Source organism: Ciona robusta, chromosome 7, assembly GCF_009617815.1.
Source record: "Ciona robusta chromosome 7, ASM961781v2".
NCBI classification, from domain to species: domain Eukaryota; kingdom Metazoa; phylum Chordata; class Ascidiacea; order Phlebobranchia; family Cionidae; genus Ciona; species Ciona robusta.
This window is the reverse complement of record NC_143241.1, coordinates 7,193,330-7,214,761: the sequence shown is the minus strand read 5'-3', so window position 1 is coordinate 7,214,761 and position 21,432 is coordinate 7,193,330. Positions and strand designations below refer to the sequence as shown.

Genomic DNA, 21,432 nt, shown 5'->3' with positions numbered 1-21,432 from the left:
ACTGACATTTTAGAGGGCACACTGCGGCACACTGCGGCACACTGCGGCACACTGCGGCACACTGCGGCACACTGCGGCACACTGCGGCACACTGCGGCACACTGCGGCACACTGCGGCACACTGCGGCACACTGCGGCACACTGCGCACACTGACAATTTAGAGGTACCGTTGAAATTATGCATGAATTAAGACTAATTTCCGCTGGTCCGTGGCCAAAGTCGCTCGTTGATATATCAACTCCATTTGTTTATATATCAGTTCGCCAACGTTGCCCAATGCGTTATGAATAACAGGGAAGTTACAAAATATCGCAGCGAAGGCATGCAAAACAAGAAGAGGGCTGCTAGCTCTGAAATTAAACTGCCGAAATTTTGGGACCAGCGACCGATTCAGTGGTTTCGCGTAATTGAAACATGTTTCGTGCGTTTTGGAGTTGTAGACCCAGTCGAAAAATATCTGCATGCGCTTTCTGCATTAGAACCGTGGCAGGCCATCCAAGCACCAACTGCAGTTCATAATGAACCAGACGAGAAGTCGTATGAAACTCTAAAATCGGAACTAATTGAAAAGTTTGAAATAACGGATGACGACCGCGTGAATAGACTTATGCAGAGACATCGTCTTGGTAATCGATCGGCTAAAGCTCTTTTAGGTGAGCTTTTATATTTGGCGAATTATTACGAAAATCCCAGTCAGCCGATGAAGAATTTGGTAGAGGCGAAACTGCTCGGTGCTCTACCTCTAGAAGTTCGACGGTTTGTGGCGAAGCGAAAAGATTGCGATCTTGAAACAGTAGCGGAAATTGCTGACCGGTTATTGGAACAATATACCCGCAGGCCGACCAGAAAAACTCTTTAATATTAAAACTAACACAACCGCCCTAAATATAGAATTCTAAGTAACATGTAATTACCCCATTTATTGCCTTCGCTTTTAATCGATGCGCTGTTACGTAACGAATACTTAAACTTTTTGCAAGGTAAAATAAACGGATGGACTTTACTATGTTAACCTATTTTTGCCGGACTTGAGTGCGCAAGCACTGCCAATTTTAGCCGGACTTAAGTGCTCAGGCTCTGTCATCAAGAATCTATAACAAACTATTCCTTGATTCTAACTACACAATATTTTTTTATATTCAAACCGACTGCTACTCAGTAAGGCATTTAGTAATATTCTGGCCAAAATGCGGCCGCCAAGCTACGCGGCAAGCGATCTCGCTTTTAGAGTAAAATGTCGGAACTAATCAATTTGTAATCAACGAGCGAAAAAGGTAAAAGGCAATAATTTTATCACAAAATCCTAACACGGTTCAGTGCACACCATGAATTTCACCAAGAACTAAAGCTACAACGGTATACTAGTTGGTTGGAGCGATTGTCACAAGCAAGTAACTTGTAACTTGGCGTGGCGGGCGAAAAATGACAGTTGTTATAACATGGGTGGCCTGTTTCATGCACCTCGTGCCAGGAGTTACCACGTATGTAACTTTGTGATGACATTTTTTCTGTCATGGCTCTCAACTTATTAATATCTAAATATCCTGATCGTGTTTTAAATAACTAACAACGGTCAGTAGGGGTCGTGATGATACGGTTTTATAATTCTTTGAAAGTTCTTTGTTTACTACTAAATGGGACGAAAAAATAGAGATAAAGGTGTCCCATGTTCCCCACTCTGTATGCCTCCCCTTCTCTAATATTTCATAACGAAAACGGTTATAAAAGATATTATGCCGAATTATTTTGAGCCGTGTTTTAGCAAATTCCAAATAACTTTCACTGATAAAGATATCTAAGCAAAACCTCACAGCATAAGAATCACCAATACCAAATTTTATGTATGCATGGTTATATTTTATTTGGAATACAATCACTACAACTACGAATCACAACACCAATCCATTCTGTAGTGTCTCTTTAAGCTGTAAAGTAGAAAATAGCAATTAAAATAAACACAATGTACAATACATCTATTCAGTATTATCACACCTTTACAAGCTATGCTTATAGTTCTATTAGCTTATACAATATAGGTGTATAAAGATAGAACGTCGAAAATACACTGCGTTTTACACCAGATGAAATACACTGCGTTTTACACCAGCTGAGATTTTACACCAGATGAAATACACTGCGTTTTACACCAGCTGAGATTTTACACCAGATGAAATACACTGCGTTTTACACCAGCTGAGATTTTACACCAGATGAAATACACTGCGTTTTACACCAGCTGAGATTTTACACCAGATGAAATACACTGCGTTTTACACCAGCTGAGATTTTACACCAGATGAAATACACTGCGTTTTACACCAGCTGAGATTTTACACCAGATGAAATACACTGCGTTTTACACCGCTAAAAGATTACATTATGCCTAGCAGCAGAAGTAACCAGACTCTGTGTAGTAGCTTTCTATTTTTGCTTCAATGTATTATAGAAAATATTGAAAAAGTTCGGTCAAAATAATAAAACTTGAAACTTACTGCAAATGTCACGGTAGTCATGGCAACAGTTGTGGTATCGGTAACAGCTTGATCTACACTCGCAGTCGTAATGTGAAGGCACATTGCGGTTACAATATCCACGACAAGATGGGTGGGCGGGCGTGTCTGTAGAAATGTACAACATTAGTTTTGAAAAGAGAAATAACTGTAATAAATAATAGAGATTGAAGAAACCATTTAGGTAAAATATATATATAGTAGGGTGGGGGAAGATGGGACACTATTTCATTTTATTTTCTCGTTCCATTTGGTAGTAAATAAAAAACTTTCAAAATATTATAAAACCCTACCCTCACGAATCCCATACAGCGTTGTTAAATGTTTAACGTTTTTTTTCTGTTACATTTTCATAGCATTAGATCCTTTTAAAAGACATAACGTTTTGGAGTAAAAATCAGAAAGCGTTTTAAAATAAAAAAACACATGAAAAAGGTATATATATGGGCCCTTTAAAGTGAAATCTTGAGAAAGTATTGATGCATTTTTTTACCCTGGCAAGTTGGAAGTCTGCCAACCCAGTTACCCCCAGCATTACATCGGTATGGGTTATTTGGCGGGTGAACAATAGTGTAGTTTGGTGGGCAGCCAATACTCAAAACATGGCCGGGGAAATAATCACGTTGTGCAGAAAGTACAATAAGGGGAGGGGCAAGCGATGGTTGTGGGCATGTTACACCTGGCATATAGTAATATGTTAAAAAATATTTTAGGTCTTTTTTTTTGGAAAAAAAATGTTTTTTTTTATAAATAAACCCTAAAAGAATGTTGTTAATTGTTCAAAACACGATCAGGAAACATGGGGTTTAGGTGCTAACGGTATCCCATCCTACCTCACAGTACTACTACTATATATATAAATTCATTTAAAAAACTTACGATCGCGGACACAGGTAAATCCATCTCCACTGTAACCCTCTTCACATCTACAGTTGAAACTTCCAGCTGTGTCTGTGCAGATGGCGTGGCTATGGCAGGGGGCAGGGCGACGAGCACATTCGTTTATGTCTGCAAGAACATGGATAAAAAACATATTTACTACCAAATCATATGTACAACTATAAGTTTTATTTTACTCTACCAAGACCACCTGAATAGAACACCAAACAACAATTAAATTCTTATCGGAAGTGGCGAATCACAAGTATACAACATATGTAACTGACGTTTTGACGTCCGATTCTGGTTGTCTTCATCAAATAGAATAATACAAATATAGTGTGCTTGTATATATAAGTAAAGTGAGGTTGCCGTATATCCTCAAAAACAGTTTAACAAATAAATTGACTTACTGAAGCATCTGAATCCATTTCCACTATAACCAGTGTTACAATCACAAGTGTAACTTCCTATGGTGTTGGTGCAAGTAGCCGCACTGTGGCATGGGCTTTGTGATGCATGGCATTCATTGATATCTACAAATAATTTTATTAGTTTAGTATCTTCTAAAATTTTTATTTATCAAGCGAGACTAGAGGAAAAAGGCATAGGCAGTGGAACAGACAGAAATAAAATAAGAAAGTTCAACCCAAATTTCTTTTAAATTTTTTTTTTAAATATTATTTTTTAAAAAGAGGGCTGTGACCCCTGAACCACCTGACTGCACTGTTGGGCATAATAAAATATTAATAAGAAATTGTTGATATCATGAAGTGAATTATAGTCCCACCTTCACAGCCAGTCAATGGGTTGCCGGTGTAACCAGGTCTGCAGGTACATACTGGTCGGTAATTCACACTTCGGCAAACAGCATTTGCACCACATGGATTAGGTCGGCATGGATTAATAGCTAAAATTAACAAACTATTTGTAACTTATTTATCTTCACGGGGGGCAAGCAGTCATTGTATCAATATTAGCTGAAATGTGTATTATGAATGTATTATTAGTAAAAGGTTAAAACTGAAATGTATTATGAAAGAAAACTGCGTATCTAGGGTTATGAATAAAAGTAACTTAATTATCGCCATCTGGCGATGCAACATCAGTCGTTCTGTTTCATACACCTTGTGATTTAACACATAAAAGAAATCTATACGAATATATTAACAAATATCTAAACATTACCTGTGCAGCCAACAAGCGGATTACCAGTGAAGCCAGGTTTGCATGTGCATACTGGGCGATAATTCACGGCTCGGCAAATTGCATTTGATCCGCAGGGACTTGGACTGCATGGGTTCACAGCTGCAAATTTAAAATATTAATAAAGGTTAAAAATAAAAAAATTAGTAAAGGTTGTATAAAAGAAAATATCAAGTTTTCGTTTGCGTTGTATTGTTGCGTTACATTCCCTAATGGAGTTTCGTCGTATGGCAGACGAAATGTTTGAAATAGACCTAGTTTTTATACCAGAAATAAGTTTTATATCATACAGATATGAAAATAACATACATAATAAATCTTTTAGTGGCTCATCTGGTATACAAATATTAAGAGTATTTCTGACTTTCTTTTTTAAAAAGCAGTACATTTTTTTGCATATTAAATGAGCCGTTAAAAGCCACAGAAAATAGAATTACTTACGGAAACATACTCTTCCATTTCCAGTATAGCCCCGATTGCAATTGCATGTGTAACTACCTGGTGTGTTGGCACAAGTGGCCTGAGGGTGGCAAGCACGTGGGTTGTTGCATTCATTAATATCAGCTGAAATGAAAAAGATAAAAAAATTAATTTCCGACACTTTTTGAAAAAGTTAGAAGCAGAACCAACTTATTTAACTTATTATTTTTGCTGTAAACAGACACTTTTTAGCAGAAAATGGGATTTGGCTCGGACACTGGAGTCGTAACTTGGATAAGGATTTTACTTCACTATTGCACGCTCATCATTTTCGGACGCACAAGGGTTTTGGGATAATGGGCCAAATCTGCCCTAAATTCAAAGACCTCACCCATATATATATATAGATAAAGAATAGAAATTCATATTGAGCGTTAATACACACTTACCACAAGTCAAACCGTTACCAGTGTAACCAGTATTACAGGTGCATGTGAAGCTTCCAGGGGTGTTTTGGCATGAAGCGTTTAGGTCACATGGACGTCTTGAGGCACGGCATTCATTGATGTCTGAAATAATAAAACTCAACATTACTAACAGCACCCTATAACTTGCATATTACACAGAAACCACTTTAAATTTAAAGCTAAAAAATGTTTACATATTTAAAAATGCAGTTATTTTCCCGTTATCACAAATAAAACACAAAAATTATCACAATAACCACGAACTATCCACATAAAAAATTTTTTATTACAATTATCAAAAATCAAAAAAATTGTGCAAATATATACTGTAATCTTTTTGGTAAAATCAAAAACTCACCAACACAATTGCCTCTGACTTTTCTGTAGCCAATTGCACACACACAGTTGAAACCTCCTGGTGTATTGACGCATCGCTGGTTGCGGGGACAGGCATTTGGTCGCGAACATTCATTAATATCTATTAAAAAATGCAATTTTTTTTTAAAATAATACAAAATATTTATCAAAATAATACAAAAATATTTGAAAGAGTGAACAAAATGATCAAAATAATAGTAAAATTATCAATTAAAAAAAAATGTAATAAAATAATACGATTTTTTTTTCCCAAAGAAGTATACAAAAGGTATATCTATTAAAAGGTTTAAATGTTGAAACTTACCCCGGCAAACTAAACCATTTCCGGTGTAACCCCGTTTGCATTGGCATGTGAAACTACCTGGGGTGTTGGTGCAGTCAGCATTAGGACTGCATGGGGGTCTTATAGCTGCACATTCATTAAAATCTGTGTGAATAAAGTAAAATTTAGCATATATTGAAACCTTACTTTACATATATGGGTTGTGGTAGTAGTGCAACCATCATAAGGTGGGTTTTCAGAAAGTCTTGCAGGGCAAAATATTTTTTTAATAAAATGTGTTGTGAAATTTGACCAAAAAAATATGTTGTGAAATTTGATTTAAAAAATTTTTTTTATTTATATTATATTACTAAATGTCCGGTGCTGGTTACAGATCCATACTTTATATTTAAGCATGTGCGCATTAATTTGGAGCAGAAAGCGAAGCACCAAATTTTTACGATGCAATGCAATTTCAGCATAAGCGATGCAACGTAAGCTTACAAAGAATTAACCTGTGCAAAGAGGTCCTGAAAATCCTCGAGCACAAATACAACGATAACTGCCTAGTCCGTTAATACACAATGCATTTTCTCCACATGGATTAGGGTGGGCCTCACATTCATTAATGTCTAAAACCAGTTTTATTTTACATTAGAACAGTTTTTAAAAACTTTTAAAATCCGAAAAAACTGTAAACAAGTATTTTTTAGTATTGAAATATTTAAGAAACAATGTAATGAATTCTGTCAATCTAACCCTGAGCCGGTGCTCATTTAGCAGGTCAAACCTTGTGTAAAGATACCAGTTAGGATCAGGTGCTTAGAAATACATAACAGACAAAAATCAAGTCCATCAAATTGTATAGTAAAAAAGAAAAAATATGTTTAACCTAAATGGCATCGTCAGTCTCCTATTTAAATAAAACAAATTATGACATAGTTTGCAATTTAATTTGTCATGGAATTAATGTTACCTCGGCAAATAAGACCATTTCCAGTGTAACCAGTGTTGCATCTGCATGTGAAGCTTCCTGGGGTGTTGATGCAACGTGCATTATTACCACAAGGGGAGCTTCTGCATTCATTGATATCTGCACAAAAATAAAGTAAAATCTTGGTGCCAATAAATATTTCTCTCCCTACATTATCTGCTAGCCACTAAACCCGAACTAATAAACCCTAACTACCAACCTCGAACACTTTCCACCAGCCTTTTTAATAGACTTACACACTTAAGTATTCTATCCGAGTAAGTCCTTATCGAAGACTTGGAATTTAGGCCAGAATTGGCTCAATAGCCCAACAGACACTTAATGGCAATTGCTCCATTTCATACACCAGTCACCAGTAGTCACTTATGCGTTGTTTTAGCACCCACTAAGTTGCATTTGTGCTTTGTGGTAACTGGTAAGCGTGCACGATGTGTATGAAACAAAACCCAACACTCAGTAAAATCCAAGGCCTACCAACGCATCTGCTTCCTTGTGCCCTGTATCCGTTCTTGCAGACACATCTGAAGCTTCCAGCTGTATTCACACATCGCTTGTTGTGGCTAGCAGGACCACATACGTTTGGTCTCAAACATTCATTAATGTCTGTTAAATATATAGTAGGTTGGGGTAAGATGGTGCATGTTTTCATTTTATCTTATTGTCCCATTCGGAAGTAAACAAAGAATAATTTTAGATTTATATAACCGTATTCTTACGACTCCCAAAGTGTTTTTATGAGCTAGTCTTTTACTCTATTTGTGGGTGAATAAATAATAATTGTATAATTCTAAAATTGGCCAATAAATTTTAAATAACTGTAATATTGACTATTAACTAAGTTTAGCAATAAAAACTGTTTATTAGACACCTTTCTAATAAAAACCAAACAAATTATCAAAATAGTTGTAAAATTTTCAATTAAAAAAAAGTATCAAAGTAATACAAGAAAACATTACAATTTTTTTCCCAAAAAATTGATACATAAGGTTAGCGTGGTATATCTATTAAAAGGTTTAAATGTTAAAACTTACCCCGGCAAACTAAACCATTTCCAGTGTAGCCCGGTTTGCATTGGCATGTGAAACTACCTGGGGTGTTGGTGCAGTCAGCATTAGGACTGCATGGGGGTCTTATAGCTGCACATTCATTAACATCTGTGTGAACAAAATGATAATTAGCATATATTGAAACCATACTTTACCCATATGGGCTGTGGTAGTAATGCAACCATCATAAGGTGGGTTTTCAGAAAGTCTTGCAGGGCAAAATATTTTTTTAGTAAAATTTGTGTTTTTTTTGGAAATTTGACCAAAAAAATATGTTTTATTTATATTATATTACTAAATGTCAGGCGCTGGTTACAGATCCATACTTTATATTTAAGCATGTGCGCATTAATTTTGAGCGGAAAGCGAAGCACCAAATTTTTACCAACAACGATGCAATGCAATTTCAGCATAAGCGATGCAACGTAAGCTTACAAAGAATTAACCTGTGCAAAGAGGTCCTGAAAATCCTCGAGCACAAATACAATGATAACTGCCTAGTTCGTTAATACACAATGCATTTTCTCCACATGGATTAGGGTGGGCCTCACATTCATTAATGTCTAAAACCAGTTTTATTTTACATTAGAACAGTTTTTAAAAACTTTTAAAATCCGAAAAAACTGTAAACAAGTATTTTTTAGTATTGAAATATTTAAGAAACAATGTAATGAATTCTGTGAATCTAACCCTGTGCCGGTGTTCATTTAGCAGGTCAAACCTTGTGTAATGATACCAGTTAGGATCAGGTGCTTAGAAATACATAACAGACAAAAATCAAGTCCATCAAATTGTATAGTAAAAGAGAGAAAATATATTTCACCTAAATGGCATCGTCAGTCTCCTATTTAAATAAAATTAAATTATGAGAAAGTTTGCAATTTAATTTGTCATGGAATTAATGTTACCTCGGCAAATACGACCGTTTCCAGTGTAACCAGTGTTGCATCTGCATGTGAAGCTTCCTGGGGTGTTGATGCATCGTGCATTATTACCACAAGGGGAGCTTCTGCATTCATTGATATCTGCACAAAAATTGTGCGTAAAATCTTCGTGCTAATAAATAATCCTCCTTCTATATGGGCAAAGTCCTTACCGACGATTTGGGATTTATGCCAAATATGGCCCATTAGCCCAACAGACACTTAACGCCAACCCAGTGGTCACTAATGGGGTGTCTAAACACCCACTAAGTTACATTTGGGGTAACTGGTAAGCGGGCACGAGGTGTATGAAACAGAACACTCATAATATAACAACAGTTGTTTTCCAGCCACGCAAGGATAACCAAGTTACATTCATTCACTCAGGAATATCTAAGTCTTATATTTTATATGGGTGAGGTGCTTGTCAAGGATCTGGAATATGGACCAGAATTGCTCCATTACCCCAACACTCAATAAAAATCCAAGGCCTACCAACGCATCTGCTTCCTTGTGCTCTGTACCCGTTCCTGCAGACACATCTGAAGCTTCCAGCTGTATTCACACATCGCTTGTTGTGGCTAGCAGGACCACATACGTTTGGTCTCAAACATTCATTAATGTCTGTTAAATATATAGTAGGTTGGGGTAAGATGGTGCATGTTTTCATTTTATCTTATTGTCCCATTTGGAAGTAAACAAAGAATAATTTTAGATTTATATAACCATATTCCTACGACTCCCAAAGTGTTTTTATGAGCTAGTCTTTTACTTTATTTGTGGGTGAATAAATAATAATTGTATAATTCTAAAATTGGCCAATAAATTTTAAATAACTGTAATATTGACTATTAACCAGTTTACTTTATCTACTGTCACTAAGTTTAGCAAAAAATACTGTTTATTAAACATCTTTCTAATAAAATCCAAACTTTTTTAGAATTAAGTGAATTTAGTGAAAGTTATACTATATCAAATCGGCAATAAATACTGTGTATGTACCAACGCATCTGCTTCCTTGTGCTCTGTATCCAGGCTTGCAGACACACCTGTAACCTCCTGGTCTATTAACACATCGTTTGTTGCTGTTGATACCGCAGATGTTTGGTCTCAAGCATTCGTTTATATCTGTTATTTATTATACAATAATATATGTTAATAAAGTTTTAGTTAGATTAGGAAATAGAAATATTTAAGTCCGGGGTGCTAGTGAAGAATTTCCCTACGTTATTTGCTAATAGCTATATATAAGTACTAACCCATGATATCACTAACCCCTAACTACCAACCTCTAACACTTTCCACCAGCCTAATCTGAAACCAGTCTGCAAAGTATGGCAGTTCCTGACGAGATCTCGCGCGTGCAAGACGGTTATTTTTCGCGTTCGCGCGTGCTATCATTAAAAATCTGCGTGCAAAGCATGTACATTTTCAAGCCACGTTAGGAAATCTTACTTAATTTAATACGTATTTTTTTCTTTGTTTAATTAATTGGCGTGCGTAGGAGAAATTGTGGCGTGCATAACCGAAAGTCTGTAAAAAAATCGCGCGTGCACCTGCCATACTCTGCAGTCTGGATCTGAAACGTACCAGAGGATTCTTTACTAGTGCCAAATATATAAATAAAACAAAAGGTAATAAAGTATATCTCTTGAAATACTTGGCGATTTTTACTTAGCCAAGTATACATAACTAACAATAGGGCATAAAATAAATTCCCAAGTTTGTAACAGATTAGGCTGGAAGAAAAGTGTTAGAGGTTGGTACTTAGGGGTCAGTGGTAATGGGGCAGGGGCTAGGGTTAGGATTATTTACTAGCACAGACAATAAATACTATATCTATATACATTACATTCTTACCAACGCATCTACTTCCTTGTGCCCTGTATCCGTTCTTGCAGACACATCTGAAGCTTCCAGCTGTATTCACACATCGCTTGTTGTTGCTAGCAGGACCACATACGTTTGGTCTCAAACACTCGTTTACGTCTGTGAGCGTTAAAACATGGTTCAGATGCATAAATTAAACTAAGCGAGCGATTGCCATATATATATATATATTTTTTTTTTCAAAAGGGGAATACCCGATCAAGCCATGTTTAAAATATTTTGAATTTATACGCTAGGTGGTGTAAAAGAGATACAACATTTGCAATCTAAAAAGGCAGTGTTTAATTCCAAACAGATTTAAATGAACAAAGGGGTCTAAATTGTCAGCCACAAAAAAATACAACCATCCACAAAGTTACATACGTGGGAGCTCGTAATCTAACCACGCGTATAAAGCATGTTACATTATTCGATAAAAATACGGAAATTTGTTCTTACCGGTGCACCCAGTTTGTGGGTTTCCAGTGTAACCAGCTTCGCAAGTACAGACAGGTCTGTAGTGAACGCTGCTACAAGTTGCATGAGCTCCGCATGGGCTAGGGTTGCAAGGATCGATAGCTGTAAAATATTTAAATAAACAAAAGGAATAAAAGTAACACACAATATAGCTCAAACCCTGAGGTCACTAATGGCTTGTCTAAATTGTTGTAGTAGCCTGTAAGCAGGCGCAAAAAATACCTATGTTATAACGACTGTTGCTGCTCCGCCACTCGAAGTTAAAAAAATTACATATGTGGTAACTAATAAGCTGACAGCATGCGTATATGGATCAGTACATCCATGAATTTCGTTGCCGCGCCGATGGAAGATAAATAGGCTACATACGTGGTAACTTATAAGCTGGCACGAGGTATGTGAAACAAAACCTCCGTGTTATAACGACTGTCATTGCCCAGCCATGCTGAAAAATTAAGTTACACGCATTCCTAAGACGGAAACTTATAAGTTCGTTCTTACCAGTGCACCCAGTTTGTGGGTTTCCAGTGTAACCGGCATTGCAAGTGCAGACAGGTCTGTAGTGAACATTGCTACAAGTTGCATAAGCTCCGCATGGGCTAGGGTTGCAAGGATCATTTGCTGCAAAAATAAAATACTTAAATAAAAAAAATTGAGTTTACCAAAAACAATTTTTATGCAAACTTTTAATTTGCGTTGGGGAGATAAAGAATAGTTTTTGTATTAAATGTGTTCTTTTATTTGTACTCTTCTAAGAAGTTTAACTTCATGTATATCTATACGCATGGAGTAAAGAAATACTGTGCGGTAAGGTAGTACCGCTACAGTGCGTGTTGCTGTTTTATATCAACTGAATAAACACGTAAGGTTTAAGTAACACCATATCGTCTATACTCAATGAATTCAATGTATTGATTAGGCCATTGTAACACTCACATATAGCTTTGAGTTAAAATTTCTTGACAGATACTTACGACAACAGAATCTGATCTTGTAGTTTCGGCATCTCTGATTGTTTGGTTGGGCTGCGTTGAAGCAGGAGAAGCCCTTTTCCGCTGGAGTGTTGATGTTGACTACTTGTCCGTATACACGATAATCGAGACCGGTTGTAGCGTCTACAACATCTACGCTATGACGGTTATCGCAAATTTCTGGGTATTGGGCTTTCAAGAGGGAGAAATTTTCACAATCGCAGTGACCGCTTGGTCGATCTCGGTTGTAAAATTGGGTCCATTGGTAACCAGGTCTGCAGGTGGGGGGGCGAACTGGGAAACAAAAAGACATTTAAGTGATATTTCATGAGGGTAAGGTGCTGTTGGGGACTTGGGAAAATATAACATAACCTAAGTTTTATTTTTTACTTTAAAAACGATAGCGGAGATCAAATTACTATTGCATTACGAAACTTGGGAATTTTTTGCAATACGAAAACTAAGAATTTTTTGCAATACGAAAATTAAGAAGTTTTTGTATTAAAAAATCTGAAACTTAAACCAACTTACCACAGACTTGACCGTCACCGACGTAGCCGCTGTTACAAGTACATTCATGGCGGAACCAAGATTTGACTCTGCAAGTGGCGTAGGCACCGCAGGGGTTGGGGTGACAAGGAGAGAAATGTGCTGAAAAGAAATCAAAGTTAAACATACAAACAATATACAGTGTTTCAGCATTGGTTGTTTTGTATCAAGCGTCATTTCGCCCTAATAAAGACGATCCTGAACAGGACGTCAAAACGTCGGCTACCAAAAAGCGAAAATACACGTATAAATATGCCTGGCAAGTGAGTATGGGAAGTTTGTGTATAAGATGGAACACGGTTCCATTACTATTATATCGTCCCATTTGGTATAGGCCTAGTAAACAAAAACATTCGAAGAATTATAAAATCGTTTCCTTACTACTCCCATAAACCGTCGTTATTTGTTAAAACGATCATATATGCAAAACTGATATCCTAACTTTTTTAACAATTCAATTTATTTTTTATTAATATATACTTACGAATTGATACTTCAAAAGTTGCTTCAACCGCAACAAAGAAAACGGCGAGGCCAGCGAGCACAATTGAAGTCTTCATAATGATGAATCTCTGTTGTAATACAGAAGATACTGTACCTTTTAGCGCTCAGCCAGTCCTTTATATACCCGGCATCGCCATGCTTTCTTCGTATGATCCCCGGCGGGCGAACTAATTTCTCATTTAATTGAACGGCCGATTTAAGTTTAATTCTGCATGATTACTGGAACGTGATCTTTACATACTTAATGGCTTCGTCAGAAATCTACAATATTGAGCATAAAAGTGCAATGAATAAGAAAACGGCCATTTCACAGTAAAACCATTCAAACGAAGCCCGATTTTCGTTTTAATTTTGTAAACTTATGCAGAAACAATTTCTGCAGATTTTCTTTTTCTTCCCTTCTTAAACTTTATTATTATGTCACACAGTAACAACATTTCTAATTGAAGTGCTGACATAGTAGAGTTGGGGAAAACGGGATACCAGTTAACAACGTTATAATGGAGTCGTGAGGATACGGTTTTATATTTCTTTGAATGTTCTTTGTTTAATACGAAATGGGACGAGAAAATAGAATGAAAAGGTGTCCAATATTCCCCACTTTACTATATGACTTAAACACTGTGCCGCAGCATTTTTTATGAAATTTTTAAAATGTATATACTGTGTACAATTTAATTACTTTATGCAGCTATGTAATAAAATATCGGCGCGTATTCATACGATACAGATTACAGTAATTTCATAAATGCGGCCGCCGTGTGATTTTAACGCATGCACTGATCAGAATTTTTAATCAGAGCAAAAACGCCGAAACGAAGAATCAATTCTCAAGAATCCGACTCGGCGAGTGGCAAATAGAACTTGGCAGTCACGTAATTGCCGCTATGATCGTGTCAAAGTTGTATTCCGCATGTCGAACTTGAATATTAATTAACATAGATCAGTTTAATTTGCACGAAACGTCACTTGTTTACGTTCGAAATAGCACAGGACAGGCAACGTCATTGAATGTCAGCCATCTTGCTTTGAAGAGATATAATAACGGCTCAATAATCACGATTCGACGTGTCTGTCGACTTAATTAGACTCGATTTTTAGTTTTATACTGAGCAATAATGACGGTGCATAAGTTTTTCATAGTCCCCAATTTATCTATACGTTTATGTGAGTTGTACGTGTAAATTCACGTCCATTTAAACCCCAACTAAATTGTAATGACTTGAACTACATCATTCAACCGCGAATTACAATCAATTCAAAAGAATCAAAAGAAGTACAATCAAAAACCCCAACTAAATTGTAATGACTGGAACTACATCATTCAACCGCGAATTACAATCAATTTATATGGGAGTTGTCCTGATGACGTATGATAAGACACGATATGTATTTTACAGATTGACAACTCAGGGCTCTGCAATATGAAATACATGGTATATATACTACAGAGGTGGGCCATACACATGTCACTGAAAAGCATATAACCATATTTAATGTACGGTAAGGATTTATAAATAATGAAAAACCAACACAAAAATCTTTGCTTTTAAATTTTAAATGAAGGAATTATCTAGTGAAACTTTAAGAATTTGGAAATAGTTTGATAACGATCGAATGCAGCATAAATATTTCTTACTTTAAAGGTACGACCAGGATATATTATAAACACCCACAAAGTTACATACTTAAAGCAAGTTTTATTAATCCCTGTTTTCATAGCGAACAATACTCAAAATGACGTTAAAAAAACGCTAATTATCGCAACATGTATTTGAATTATAAATGCATTGGGAATTACACAGTCGACATGTTACAACGCAATTAGCAGCTTATCACGCAAACCAAAAATCCCGGATTGCAATAACACTTCAGGCACCAGTGATGCGATCCGAATGGTACCAAAATATCGAGAGAGCTTGCGGAGCGAAATTTCCTAGCCATCAGCAACAACGTAAATCCGAAATTTGCCTTTTTATGCGACGGTTATTTATTTTTGCCGTAGTTCGTCGTATGAAGCACCAATATAGACATTTGGTGGTACGAGCAAAATTCCCTGCGATTAATTTATCAGCAGCAAATACATGGAAAAGTGGCTTTCAAATGTTTACACTCGCTTGTCGAAGCCATATAGCTGAATAGCATATACAAACAATATTTACAAAAATAACATTTTAGAAAAAATATACAAACAAGACAGCATCACGCGTCGTAAAGAATTTAATAACGGTTGTGGTATAAAAAGCGGTCACATTTACACGTAAGGAAAGCTGTACCTAGGAATAAGTATATACCGCCATAGCTATAAAAATTCTGCGGTAATGGGCCAAATCTGGCTCAAATCCCAGGTCCTTTGACCTCACCCACAAAGAATAGAATAGCCATAAAAATTGTAAAATAATTTCAATACGTTTGGTATACGTCCATATAGCACAGTGAGAATTTAAAACGGAAAACTATATACTTATGTCATGCACCTTAATTAACAGTATAGTAGGGTGGGGGAAGATGGGACACCTTTCACACATAATAACCAAATATCCTGATCGTGTTTTAACTAATCAACAACGATCTGTGGGAGCCGTGAAAATAAAGTTTTAAAAAAATCGTTGAATGTTTGTTTACTACCAAATTGGAGAAGAAAATAGATTGAAAAGGTGTCCCACCTTCCCCCACCCTACTAAATATTGTATAAAGACTATACATTGCAAATATTGTTTAAACGGCTCATCTGGTATGAAAAAACGTATTGTATTTATGTTGTTTCGGCGGTCATCCGGCAAGACTTCACCCATTGGAAATACACTACGTTATTTATACCAGATGAGCGGTATCTACATTATGCCTGGTAGCAGAAGTAACAGAACATGTAATTCAGATGTTTTTAGAATCCGTTATTTCTTCACATACAAGGTGTTTAATACTTCTCTCCTGTCGGTGGTTTATTTTATTCAACAATAGAATAAAGATGATTGACAGCAGTAATGATGACGCACCGATGTAAAATACAACTGTGTTGTTTCCCGTTGTATCAATAACCAGGCCTGTTAAGTTAAATTAGATATAACTTATATTGGGCCTATAGTAAGGATATGGTGCTACGAAAACGTAACAGAATAAACATATAAGGGTGGGGGGAGACGGGATACCGCTTATGCAAATATCCTGATCGTGTTTTAACAATTAAAAACGGTCTATGGAAGTCGTGGGGTTGAGGATTTATAATTTCTTAAATTTCTTTGTTTACTACCAAATGGGACAAGAAAATGGGATAAAAAGGTGTCCTGTCTTCCCTCATCCTAATATTATGAATAAACACACAAACTCACCAATTAAAATAGTCACACAGCTTCCAGTGATGCTGCATACCACATTACTGTACGAGTAAACAGCTTCAAATTCCTTCAAGCCAAATGTATCGACTATTAATACAGCGAATACTGCGTCCATACCACCGCCTATAGCACCGATGCCACCACATAGTACCAACACTGGTACAATGTTGTCAAAGAAAGGAATAGAAATGAACAAGGCAGCCATTAATAACTCGATGCCGGCCTAAAAGATAAATCATTGGAGCGCTTATGCGTAGAGCGGTATGTTGCAGTTAAAAGTACGACTAAGTAAATGAATGAAAGGAATGAATAAATGCATACCGTATTTACCGTAGTGTGGCGAGTCAACGACAGTCGGTATAACACGGGTTAAAATAACATTTTAGAAAAAGAAGTAACTGTATCATTTCATTATTTAGTTAAAACGCTTTGGACTGTACTTTTTGAGATTCAATCATGTTTCGCAGTTTTTTTTTGTAAAAATTTTTTCCCTTTTTTAGCAAACAAAAACATTTAGAGAATAAAAGGTGTGTGTTTCATACACCTCGTGCCAGCTTACGAATAACTTTATAATAAATTAGCGACTGACAACTACACAATAAATTTTAATTAAAGTAAAAACCGAAAGTTTGCACCAAATAAATAAATATACACAGACTATGCGTCGTCTTACCACAATTTTAATCCTGTTAGATTTGCTAAACCGATCAAAGAAAGAACCGAATAGCAAACGTGAACCAAGTTCACCCAACGACACAGCTGATACGAGACCCGCAGCCGCGGTTCCACTCAAGCCAATTACTGTTATAAATAAAATGCATTAGTTTTTATAAGTAATTATAAAATTCCATAGAAATTGGTCATACTTTTTTACAGGTAACTATAAATTTTTATAGAAATTTGCGGACAATTGTTTAAATAAAGAAAAAAATTACGAGTTTACGAGCATCGACCTAGCAGAGCAATTTAGACTAAATATAGCAGGGTGGGGGAAGATGGGACACCTTTTCATTTAATTTCTCGACCCGTTTGTGTGTAACTAAAGAAATTTGACAGAATTATATAACCAGGCCCTCACGCATTTTAAACAGCGTTGTTAATTGTTCAAAACACGATTAGGAAATATGGGATTTAGGTGCTTACTGTTTCCCATTTTACCCTACGATACAATAGCATATACGGTCATGACTTTTCACACGAATAAGGGTTGCATATTTGTATATTTGAGTACCTGTTCTTCCGTACGCTACAAGGTAGGTTAGTGAGGAGTAGTATGCTGCTGCAAACGTGATCCATGATAAATTTAACGTGTGGAAGCCAATGCTTAGGAATACTTGCAAATCCCATAGGCGGCACCATGCGGTACATGTCGATGTTTTAGTCTCGCCGCTAGAGGTATTCGGTGTTTCATCATTGCTGCAACCACTTCGGATTTAAAATTACCAAGTACATTCATTTCATCACAAAATCTATAAACCGTGTCTCTGGCTCCGCTAAGTGGTTGGTAGTTACATCTGATTTCAGCACTATGGGGCGCAAAAGAGCTCCGACGACCATCACATTTAAGTAGAGACCGGATATTATCTAAAACAACGAAACAAGCGAACACATATAAATGTCTGCCACACGTCACATATTTTATAAGGCTTTAATTCAGTAACTTAAATCATGTGGGTAAGATCTTGCAGCGTTGAACACCACGGGTTTAAATCCGCGCAATAAAATATTGTAAAAAATATCCTCGCGCAAAATACAAACTTTCCAATCTGGTTTTACAATTTAATGAAAATTATCTATTTTGACCTCATTTCCTCACCTGTAAAGAACCTTTCCAGCCATAAGAGTCTATAAGGTATTGATTTAGTGGACAATACACGAATGCACCAAGTGAGGTCCCAGTACAAGTGATTTGCATCGCCATGTTTCGCTTGTGTTTAAAGTATCGATTCACTGTTGTGAATAAACCGAGATTGATAACCGCAGAGCAAACACCTGTGGTTTATACATCAGCTATAAAAATCTAATAAAACCGTTACAATCTATGGCGCTACGAAGATATATATATTTCGCCTTAATGGCATCGCCAGTCTCTCGTTTAAATATAAATAAAATAAACCCTTTCGCACAGCAGTAATTTATCCCGCGCAAGATAATATAGGGCAAAAAAATGTTTACAGAAATATATAACCATATCCCGCCGACTCCAAAACAGCCATGTTATCTGTTAAAAATGCGGTCAGAAAATATGAGATTTGGATGCAAACTTTATCACATCTTAACCTACAGTACTATTTGTGCAAACTTATAAAAATGTTTTTGTCACCTGGTATTAAGCCGCAGCATATTTGCACGAGTACAAGCTTATGTACATACGACGCTAGAAACACAAATATAGCTGATATCATTCCCCCCGCCATCACCCCAACTCTGAAGCCAATGTGCTTGTAAAGTACAGGCAAAACAAAACCTGGAAAGTTGTACCAACGATTTATGTCACTATGTTATCAATGCCATATTATAGTTTAGAGGTTAATTATAAGCGTGAAAAATGAACTTTCGCGTTTTTGTTTATTCGATTTAAAGGAAAGACGTTTGTGTCAAAAAAATAACTTTAAAAATGCACGCACGGACCAAATTTTTCGACAACAATTTTTACAGCGGGTATCAGTAAGACTCAAGGTGCATTTTAAGACCAAAGTGACCAGCCAAAAAAACACCAAAAGAACTTACTACTAACACCATGCCCTGCTTGATGAAGGCCATTTAGCCATGCAACTTGCGAGTAGTTGACTTGATATTCTACCATAAGAGGGGCGTAGAAAACTGAAAGACATCTGGCAGCATAGGCATATAACGAATAAGCAAACATCCCGAACCCGACGATGACCCAGCCCCAGCCCCCGTCTGGTGCATCAACACCAGTAATGGAAGACATAGTCTATATATAACTGTTCTAAATAAATAAATACTTATTTAAGCGAGCGTGTGGCGGGACCGATAATCGTTATAACACGGGTGTTCTGTTTCTTAAAGTGGGAGAATATGGGACACCATCTTGTTTTCTCGTCCCATTTGGTAGCAAACAAAAACATTTAGAGAATTAAAAAAAAACTCCCGACTCCCATAGACCGTTGTTATTTGTTAAAAAAACGATCAAGATATTTGGATTGATGTGCTAAAGATGTCCCATCTTCCCCCACCCTACTATACACCTCGTGCTCACTCACGAGTTACTACGTAAAGGTAGCTGTACACAGTATCCGGAATTCATCCGTTTTGTCTGTTTTGTCCGGATTTCGCTGCCGCATGCGGAATTGGACACGGGTTTGCATACGACTTCGCAAGCGAATTCGCATGCCGGATACTGTGTACAGCCACCTTAATGCAACTTTTTTAACCTTGTATGGGGGGGCAACGACGCTCGTTATAACACTGGTGTTCTGTTTTATACACCTCGAGCTGAAACTGATCTACAAAGCTATGCCGACAAAGCTAAGTTTAAAAGAAAAATCAGTGCTAATGGAGAACTCTATCCTACGTTTTATATCCGCTAACGGTCACGACTAACTCATACAACCACGAGCCTCTAACATCTAACTAAAAACACTTAACTACCAACCTCTAACACTTTCCATCAGCCTAATCTGTAACCTACTAAATGATTCTTCACTGGTGCCCAAAATCAAACAGCCCTGTACGAGTACTCAGTAACTAACTGTGTTGTTGACACCATACGTGTCTGAAGCTTGTGACAGAATCATGTCACAGTTATGCTTGGCTGCCTTTACACAATAACACGCTACAGTCTCATTGTAAGCCTTGCATTTGACTAATAGGAAATCATACTGTTGCCTGTTGTATAATTCCAATATGGTGTCCAGTTGCAACTAACAGAAAACCTTGCCTGGAATAATAACGCCCTAAGCTCTATGCCGCTGTATAGCAGACTGACCACATGTGCATTGTGTGGAAAAGTGGCGCTTATACTTCAGTGATCGGTGCGTCATACCACGCACATACACTTCATTTCCCCACCAAGTTTAAATCAAGGCAAATTCCTATTCAAATCAATAGCGAAAAATGATTCATTTTATATATATCTAGTAATGCAACAACAATACATATACCAACCTGGTATACCGAATGAACGAGTAGATTTGAGATCAAATAGAATTGGTCGCATGTGCGCATGTGGAAACATTCTAGGATTTAACCAGTCACTGTGAACGCCGCATAATACTTGCCCAGTGTACACACGATTCAACACAAGCACGTTAAACAGACAGTCTAATTATTAGACAAACAAACAAGCGGCATTAGCACGCTGTAGAATTTTGTGGATGAAAAAAATACTCATAAAAGTACATACATGCTAACTTGTAAGCGGGCACGAGGTGTATAAAACAGAACACCCGTGAACTACTACCGTTTTCCGATCACGCAAGGTTAAAGTTACATTGATATAAAACAAGACAGTCGAGTTCTAACAAGCTGGTACTGCTATCTTAACAGATCAAATAGGATGACTGCATGCTGTATTAACCAAATGATGGGAATGTAAAATTGGTCTCCGTTTACCAAACGGAAAGACTGGCCACATAGTTTTCCTGGACACACGATATCAAGATTTGTCTTATAAGA

General features: G+C 36.8%; 3 protein-coding genes across 16 annotated transcripts in view; 1 reads left to right on the top strand and 2 right to left on the bottom strand.

Annotated features, from left to right (window-relative positions):
- Positions 1–284: 284 nt before the first annotated feature.
- LOC149734318 (uncharacterized) lies at positions 285–860 on the top strand. Its single transcript, XM_089881274.1, has one exon. It carries the CDS (start codon positions 285–287, stop codon positions 858–860), a length of 576 nt encoding a protein of 191 aa, XP_089737400.1.
- A 976-nt stretch (positions 861–1,836) lies between these two features.
- Positions 1,837–13,606, bottom strand: LOC149734317 (uncharacterized). Of its 12 annotated transcripts, XM_089881826.1 has the most exons (25): positions 13,437–13,606; positions 12,935–13,054; positions 12,407–12,697; positions 11,934–12,053; positions 11,415–11,534; positions 10,947–11,075; positions 10,089–10,214; positions 9,582–9,710; positions 9,072–9,188; positions 8,610–8,726; positions 8,149–8,271; positions 7,592–7,720; positions 7,100–7,216; positions 6,639–6,755; positions 6,166–6,288; positions 5,842–5,961; positions 5,466–5,585; positions 5,038–5,160; positions 4,579–4,698; positions 4,181–4,300; positions 3,804–3,926; positions 3,391–3,519; positions 3,005–3,190; positions 2,494–2,619; positions 1,837–1,926 (listed from the first exon to the last, which is right to left on the bottom strand). In XM_089881826.1, exons 1-25 carry the CDS (start codon positions 13,510–13,512, stop codon positions 1,922–1,924), a joined length of 3,126 nt encoding a protein of 1,041 aa, XP_089737952.1. In that variant the 5' UTR covers positions 13,513–13,606; the 3' UTR covers positions 1,837–1,921. The 12 variants fall into 12 exon arrangements, with proteins under 12 accessions (XP_089737952.1, XP_089737958.1, XP_089737956.1 ...); XM_089881832.1 differs by lacking the exon at positions 3,005–3,190; XM_089881830.1 differs by lacking the exon at positions 4,181–4,300.
- Positions 13,607–15,428: 1,822 nt separating this feature from the next.
- The window catches only part of LOC149734314 (monocarboxylate transporter 12-like), a 29,920-nt gene continuing 23,916 nt past the window's right edge, over positions 15,429–21,432 (bottom strand). Inside the window, exons 1-8 of one of the 3 annotated variants that reach the window (XM_089881858.1) lie at positions 19,522–21,260; positions 19,115–19,258; positions 18,608–18,783; positions 18,269–18,375; positions 18,023–18,216; positions 17,465–17,592; positions 16,786–17,014; positions 15,429–16,500 (exon numbers count right to left, since the gene is read on the bottom strand). In XM_089881858.1, coding sequence (XP_089737984.1) covers positions 16,331–16,500; positions 16,786–17,014; positions 17,465–17,592; positions 18,023–18,216; positions 18,269–18,375; positions 18,608–18,783; positions 19,115–19,258; positions 19,522–19,726 — 1,353 coding nt within the window. In that variant the 5' untranslated portion in view covers positions 19,727–21,260 and the 3' untranslated portion in view covers positions 15,429–16,330. Of the gene's footprint in view, positions 16,501–16,785; positions 17,015–17,464; positions 17,593–18,022; positions 18,217–18,268; positions 18,376–18,607; positions 18,784–19,114; positions 19,259–19,521; positions 21,261–21,432 lie in introns of those variants that run through there. The other 2 variants (XM_089881859.1, XM_089881860.1) reach the window with 2 other exon arrangements.